The 7,757-nt window shown below is 49.4% G+C and overlaps 1 protein-coding gene across 3 annotated transcripts; it reads right to left on the bottom strand.

The window, feature by feature from the left end:
• Positions 1-2,833: 2,833 nt before the first annotated feature.
• On the bottom strand, positions 2,834-7,476 carry PJA1 (praja ring finger 1, E3 ubiquitin protein ligase). Of its 3 annotated transcripts, XM_012643680.1 has the most exons (3): positions 7,330-7,476; positions 4,927-5,448; positions 2,834-4,359 (listed from the first exon to the last, which is right to left on the bottom strand). In XM_012643680.1, exons 2-3 carry the CDS (start codon positions 5,217-5,219, stop codon positions 3,276-3,278), a joined length of 1,377 nt encoding a protein of 458 aa, XP_012499134.1. In that variant the 5' UTR covers positions 5,220-5,448; positions 7,330-7,476; the 3' UTR covers positions 2,834-3,275. The 3 variants fall into 3 exon arrangements, with proteins under 3 accessions (XP_012499134.1, XP_012499121.1, XP_012499128.1); XM_012643667.1 differs by having other exon boundaries at positions 2,834-5,448; XM_012643674.1 differs by having other exon boundaries at positions 2,843-5,121; positions 7,330-7,470.
• Between the last annotated feature and the right edge of the window lie 281 nt (positions 7,477-7,757).

Below are 7,757 nucleotides of genomic sequence, written 5' to 3'. Positions count from 1 at the left end.
GACCACTTCAGGAAGTTAGCACTCTCTCTTGCAAGATGTAGTTGTGTATGCTCCGAATTAGTGACCGAAATTTGGGACTATATATTCCACAACTGGAAACCAAGAAGTGTGGTGGGTGGTACCTTCAATGAATATGCCAAATAACTTACTCTCAAAAATGACTGCTTCCTGTCTAGAAGCCCCCAAGGCCTATTCTAGAACCACGGCTGCAGGTGCCAATAATGGGTCCACTGCATCATAAACAGAAATTGCCTGACCCTTGGCTGCACGGGATATCTCATATGATGAGGAAAACAGGCACAAAAGCAGGCTATGGTATTGGCGAGTGTGCCATTTGGGGTTCTTAGTTACAAACAACAGAAACCAACTCTAGTTAATTTAACCAGAAAAGTTTTCTTGGAAAGCTACAGAGGAGCCTGGGGAATTGTCGGAGAGGCCAGAGAATCAGAAACTGGCAGGAACAAGAGAACTGGGCAGCCGGGGACAGAGCCATAACCCGCCATAGGAGCTATTGGCCGCCAGCACTGTCAGCACCGGGACCACACCACTGTAGCCCTGGACCACTGCCGCTGCCCCCACCACCATCGGCACCACAGCAGCACAGGGACAAATGATTCAGGAGCCCTGCACCTCTGACTTCCTCCCTCCAGACTTAAAGTACTGGCCTCAGTGGCTGATGGGCCTAGCTGAGGTCTCAGGTCCAAGTCCCAGTTGCTCGGGGCCCCAGAGGCACAGGGGTGAGGCCCCGGGGGGCATCCCTGGTAGAGCACAGCCTCAAGTCGAGCGGTGGCAGGTTTCTCCAACACCAGCAGGGGGCTTCCGGTGCTGGGTAGGTGTCCCCTTCTGTGGCTAGACTAATTCTAACGGGCAAATGAGGGTCACTGCCATGCAGTAGGAACCGGGGGAGATTATGAGGACTCCTCAAACACGTCCTGCGTGGTGCCAGCCAGGTCACAGCAAAGGTTAGCGGCAAACCACCACAACCCCACCCAAAAAGGGCCCTCCAAAGACTCAGACTCTTAAGCGTCTGTAACCAGCTGAGGTGCTGGCTGAAGGCCGAGGGGAAACATAAAATGGCTCGTCAGGATGAAGTCATAAACATCAGCTTGACCAGTAACAGAAAAAAGGACTGTGATTTCTACCCATGTTTCTGTACTTGCACCAAGAGAAGAATAATGGTATCTTTCTTTTTCTAAATTGGAAATTTTTTTGATTTTACTTATTTTGCTAATATTCATGAAAATGTACGTACGAACATTATAAAAAATATCAAGCAAATTCATTATCTCAGGTGAAAACCAAAAGCTTCCTTCCTCACTGCTTTACCCCAATCCTCTGTCCCTCCCCAGAGGTAACCCCTACCATCAGTTAGGCATGTAGCCTTCCAGATATTCTTATGCATTTTCATATGTAGTTTGTAAGGTTTTATTTCACATAAAGACTGTATGTAGTACTTTACACTATGCTATTTTTACTTAACATTATGTCTTGGAGACCTTTCCATAAGTACGTACAATTTTTACCTGCTGCATAGTATGAATTCCACACTACCAAAGTATCCGAGTTGGGTTGAAGGACATGTGCCACTTGGCATGTTGATAGGTGTGTTAGTTTACATGTCACTGGTTACCAGTGAGGTAGAACAATATCCAGACTGTTGGAGATATAGAAAAACAGCTGTCATAAACTGTTGGTGGGAGCACGAATGAGCACAACTACTTTGGAAAGAAATCTGGCAATATCCAGTTGGGGTGAAGATGTGCAAATCCTAGGACCCAAAAACTTCACTTTTACATACTCACCCCTAGAGAAATTCACACATGTGCACAAAGGCACATCTTTTCAGTATGTCCATTGCCGCAAAATGCTGGGAAGAACCTAAATGTCCACCCAGAGGGGAATGGCTAAATAAACTGCGGTAACTCATACGATTGTGTATTTCAAATATGGCAGTTAAAATGCATGAACTACATCCACATGTTACCGCAATAGCTAAGTCTCGAAAAAATGAAGTTGCAAAATGATACATTATGTCAATTATGTCCATTTTAAAAACATACTCTATATCGATTATGGATAGGTACACACACATAACATATATACACATACATACACACACACACAGTCATATGTATGCCTAAAGACACAGACGAGAAGTAAACACACCATTTTCTGGGTAATGCTTACCTCTGTGGAGGAAGGAAGGGAAATATGGGGTGAGGAACTCCACCTGTGCCTGAAAATTTTATTTATTGGAGAGAGAGAAGGGAGGGAGAGGGAGGGAGGGGGGGAAGGCGGAAGGGGCGAGAGATCTGCAGCAAATATGGCCCAACGTTAACACCTGTTCACTCTGCGCAGGCGGGGACCTCTATTTTCCTACAGCACTTGCCTGGCATGTATTTCCCTATTCCTATCTGTGTCACAGTGTTAAACTATAAAATTGGCATATAGTATTATTTTTTTACCCATTCCCTCTGAGAGTTTGTATTTTCTCAAAGGTGATTTTAACTCATTCATCACTACATGCAGTTTGATTTTATTCCTACCACTGTTCTGTATCTTTACCATGCTCTCTCATTGTTTCTTTCCTTCCTTCTTTCTCTATTTGACCTTTTCCCCTATAGTAGTTTGACAATTATACACTTCGTTGCTACTTTAAAAAATCATTGCCCTTAATTTTTTTGCTGGTGTTGGAGTCAGTGTTTCCAGTGACACTAAAGTTTTTTTGCTGTTGGGAACACCAAAAAAAACTCTACTTTTGATGCAAACGCAAGGGATCAATTATAAAGTCACTTAGTACCACTACTTCACACAAAACCAAGCGATTCCATTATACCATGTGAAACCAAAAGAACTTTAATAAGCTTTTATGGCACTGCAATTACAGGAACATTAACCTATAACATGCAACAAAAATGATTTTGCCTTTTGGACATATTTCATAGATAAACTTGACATTACAATTAACAGCAACATATTCTACTTAAGAAAACAAAGGCGACTTATTTCAACTTTCAGGTTAGAAAATGTTCTTACTGCAATCTCAAGTAGCATTTAGAAAGTTTAGTGTTCCCTTTCTAACCTCTAAAAGACAATGTGATTTGTAATGCAACCGTACACAACCGTTTCACATTGGAAATCATCACAAGGAATCAACAGGTTTAGTCTAAGTGGCCGACTGGTTTCATTTCCACTGTTAATTTTGAGAGGGCTCCTGCAGTATTGTGATTTCAGACGGGGAAAATAATCAGGCCAGGAGTAAACAGCCTTGGTCTTTAGAGTGGGGGAGGGAACATGCAGCGGCACACAGGGCAGGTGCCTGACTTCCGAAGCCAGATGGACACACACGGCTTATGGAAATAGTGGTGGCACGGCAGCTCGGTTGCCACCTCCCCCTTCACGTATTCACTGCAACAGATGGGGCAGCACATCTCCTGACCAACGGCGCCATGATCTTCAGTGACCAGGATCTCGGGAAGAGTGTCAATGCTCTCCTTGCTCGCTGGTGGATTGGCCACCTCTACATCCACTGCGAGAGACTCCAGGTGCGCAAGGGCGGTTTCCATTGCCTGGGCCAGGCGTTCTTCGAGTGCCATGTAGGTGAGGAACTGAGGATCCACGTAGGAAATGGCTTCAGCCACTCCTAACCCATCTGCGAACCCATCAAAGAGGCTCCAATCCACTTCCAGGTCGTCGCTCCCACTGGAGTCATCTTCGAGGTTGTTGTTCCCATCCAGCATGAATATCCCAGGTTGCATCAACTCGTGACCGGAATCATTATCCTCCTCACTGCTACTCTCATTCTCATTGTACTGCAGCCAAGGAATTTCTCCTTCTTCCAGGGATGTCTGCTCCTCTTCCTGAAGAGATGGTTCTCGAACTTCTTCAAGGTAACTGCTGCCATCACTGCCAGCGCTGGCACCAGCACTGACACTGGCCCCGGAGCCGGTGCTGGCACTCGCGCCAGGGCTGGAGCCGGCATGGGCACTCACCCTAGTTTGCTGAGATTCACGCTCTTCTTTCCCAGGCAGAGTCTCCCAGCTTTCACTACTGGAGGACAGGGTTTGCTCTCGACTTCGGTACTTCCGACGAAGAGCAGCGATCCACTCTTTGTCACTGTCCGAGTCTTCATCGCAGTATTTGTAGTAATCATCACTGTACATCCAGAAGTCAGGGTCAGCCATGGTGCGTCGCCGTCTTGCCACCTTTTCTGGTTTCACTTGGTCACTCCTCACTTCCCTCTTGTCTTCGGGGTACTTTGGCTCGGAGTAGCCACTTGAACTCTCGCCCCTGCCTCTTCTTGCTAGGCCATTCGGGTGGCCTTCATCAGCATTGGTGGTGTTCCTCCACCTGGAAGTACTGTGTGGCATATCATCATCATCATCAGTATCAAAGAATATTTTTGGCTTCACACAGTTTGCACTTGCCAGATTTCTGATTTTGGGCCTCACCACTGGTTCCTCTGCACTCTTTGGGGTGTTTTCCCCCCCACCACAAATACTCACAGGAGCCCTGCTGGGAAGTGCAGGCAAATTCTGCCCCTGTCTCTCCCTCTCCAAGCTGTCACCATTTGCAGCCACTTTGCCTTCAGCGGGAGATGACTGTGAGGCCACACTATTTTGCTGCAAGAACCCAGCTCTGCTAGCACGGCATCTTGCTGCAGAGGCCGGATCTAACTCGTCAAGCTCCTCTCTCGCGTCACGGTCAAAACTAGAGAACTGTGGCGGTGCCCCAGCCAAAGACTTTGCCCCTTTCTCTGGGTCATACAGCCTATCATCTTTAAACTTGCCAGTTTTCCCTCTCACTGGAGGTCGCTCAACAGGCCCAGCCCCCTCCTCCTCACTATCATCTGCCCCATAAGAGTCAATATGTCCAAAGGCCATTCCTCTTCTGCTACCTGAAGCCCTGTACTCTCTTGGTGGATACCTGGAGTAGTCCTCATTATCCACACTCAGGCTGGTTCCCGAGCTCTCACTGTCATCCCAACTACGATGAGTGGTGGGAAATGGTGAGCGGCTCCTCTTGGTGGTTTGACTGGGGGCTGATCTGTGCATTGGGACTTCGGAGGTCGTCTTTCTCTGGCTGGCAATCCTTTCCTGCTGGCTCATGGATGGCCTGAAACTGACATAAGCATGCCTTCTTCCATACCTCCTGCCTGTATTGGATTGATACCCTCCTGCTGGTTTGGGCCATACAGGCTTGCTAGATTCCTGACCCATTGCTCTGACTTAGGAGGGTTTCCAGTACAGCTGGGGCTCGGGTGGAAAGGCTCCTGCCCCCGGCACACGTTTTTTGAGATAGGAAAGTCAAATCAGTTCAGAATAAAGGAGCAGGGAGGTTTATTTTCACTTCAGCAGGCAGGTAACATAAGGAATAAGGGGCCTTTAAAATTAGTTTCGCTTTCTTCTAATGCCTGGAGTAGCATTCCAGTGACCGTCAGGTGTAGACCTGGAACACATTTTTAATGTTGGCAAAATGATTACAAGACTGGGTTTGCAGGAAAGCCAGACTTAGGGGAGAATCTGAAAGAAGCTGGGGGGTGACTGGACGCTTGGAAGGTAGGTGAAGTACGGTGGAATTGTGCCAGTGTGGGAAAAGGAAAGATTGCTGTGGGTTTTTTATGGGGTGTCTGGGTTTTTCTGAGCCTTGCAGACATACAGGAGAAATGCAAATTGGAACAGAGTGGAAAATATAGATCACTGTGTGTGCGTGAGTGCCTACGTGTCTGTCAGGAGGAGAGGGACAGATGGAAGGGTACCAGCAATCCTGCAGTGGAGGGATGTCCATGTTTGTAGGGGGAAGGGGTGGGAGTGTTAGACAGAATGGGACTCATTCTGGATGTGGGTCTGAAAATCACAGACGTAGGTGGGGTGGCTTTGGAGAGGGATGCGTGTAAGTACAAGAGAAAAGGAACGTGTGCGTATAGCTGTGTGTGTGGCAGCTGGAACTATGGAGGGATGCCTGTGTTTATGTGTACAACGCAGGCAGGGAAGGGTATGTTGGCAATGGAGAGGAGTGTCTAAGTTTGTGTGTGTGTTCCTCAAAATGGGAGGCAATAATGGAGAAATGTGAGTGTGAGCAAATGCAGCAGGCACCGATGGATGGGGGGGACGGAACAGAGGTGGGCAATCAAAGAACGTCTGCATGTGTGAATGTGACAAGCAGGGAGGGGGTGGTGTCCCCAGAGCAGGATTTGTGTGAGTGTGAGCACTGCGGGGACCAGCAAAGTGAGGCTGTCTCTCACACATGTGGCAGACAGAGAGCAGGAGAGGACAGCACTGAGAAGGGCGTGTGACCCAGCACGTGTGGATGCCCGTGGATGCCAGTGGCCAGCGAGAGAAGAATGTCCTTACGTGTGTATGTGGCAGGCAGCGAGAAGGAGGGCAGTCCCAGAGGGGGTGTGTGTGCGCGCGCGCAGGCAGAGAGAGGAGAGAGCCGGTTCTTGAGGTGCGGTACCGTAGGTGGGGATGGGAAGGCGCTGGAGGGTATGTGGAGGAGGAGGGAGGGAGAGAGGGGAGGGGGAGAGAGCGACACACAGACAGACAGACAGACAGACTCTGGGGGGGGGAGGCGTTGGAGGGTGTGAGGGTGTGTGAGAGGGTGTGCGTGCCCGTGTTTGCGCATGCGCACAGGAGGGGACGCGCTGGAACCGAGAGGATGGAGGGGCAGGGGGCTGCCATGAAAGGCTTCCGTGCGCGCGCGTACTCGCATGACACAGGGGTGGGGGGCACAATATCATAATAAGAGATGGGAAAACGTTATCAGGTCAAATGGTAGACCCAAACCAATGTGGCAGGGGAGGGGGAAAAGAAAGAAAAGGGCATCTGTGGGTCTAGATTTCCCCTGAGAATCTTTTTTTTTTTTCTGGCTACAATTCTTTTCCCAGGAACAATATTTTTACCTAAAAATCTTCACCATTGACCATTTGGCAAAACAACAGCAAAATGGGGGAAGAAAGGCCACGAGTGCTCCGTAAAGGGGCCGAGGAGGGAGAAAGAGAAGGGAGGAGAGGCAGGGACAAGTGGGAGAGAGGGCCGCGACCACCACTCCCCTCCCAAAGAGCGACTAATGCCACTCGAGCGGGGGCCGCGCCGCACGAAAAGGGCTGGCAACGGAGGAGCCCAAACAGACAGAAGGGAGGGCACGGGCCTCACTCTGCGGTCAGGTCCCGCGTCCGCCCCACCCCTTCCCGAGGGGCGAACCTGAAAAGCAGTTCGCGGGAACCCCTCAAAATCCTCGCCCCCTGCCCGGCCACTCGCCCCACGCCCGGCCACGCGCCCCACCGCCAGCGCCTGGATGAACCGAGCAGACAATCAGCCTTTCACTCACCCAGTCCAGACAGCAACACGCTCTTCAGAGGAGCAGAACTCTAGACCTCCGACCGCCACGACCGCCAGAGCCGCTGCTCCGGGTCTCCGTCTCCTCCCCCGCCAGACAGCAGCAGGGGGCGGCGACTGCGGCGCCGGAAGTGATTGTAGCGTCTGCCGGACCCGCCCCCTTGATGTGGCGGGGGCGGCAGCTGCTCTCCACAAATCCGGGTGGGCCTGGAAAAAAAAGCATTATTTCATTTTAAATGATGAAATCGTCAAGGATACAGAAAAGGACAGCGAAAAATGTAACAAACAGCCAGCTTTAACAAATGTTAAACATTTAGCCATATTCCCTTCTGTTCGGTTTTTTCCTAATAAAATAAAATCTGCAAATTCCTTGTGATTAACTCCAATATGAGAGTAATTATATTACTATATCACATCTTA

This window comes from Propithecus coquereli, unplaced genomic scaffold, assembly GCF_000956105.1.
Source record: "Propithecus coquereli isolate 6110/MARCELLA unplaced genomic scaffold, Pcoq_1.0 Scaffold101, whole genome shotgun sequence".
In the NCBI taxonomy this organism is placed as follows: Eukaryota; Metazoa; Chordata; class Mammalia; order Primates; family Indriidae; genus Propithecus; species Propithecus coquereli.
This window is presented reverse-complemented; position numbering and strand designations above follow the sequence as displayed.

Coding starts and splice junctions, on each gene's coding strand:
- PJA1 (XM_012643667.1), bottom strand. CDS start 5,219: ATGGGTCAGGAATCTAGCAAGCCTGTATGGCCCAAACCAGCAGGAGGG.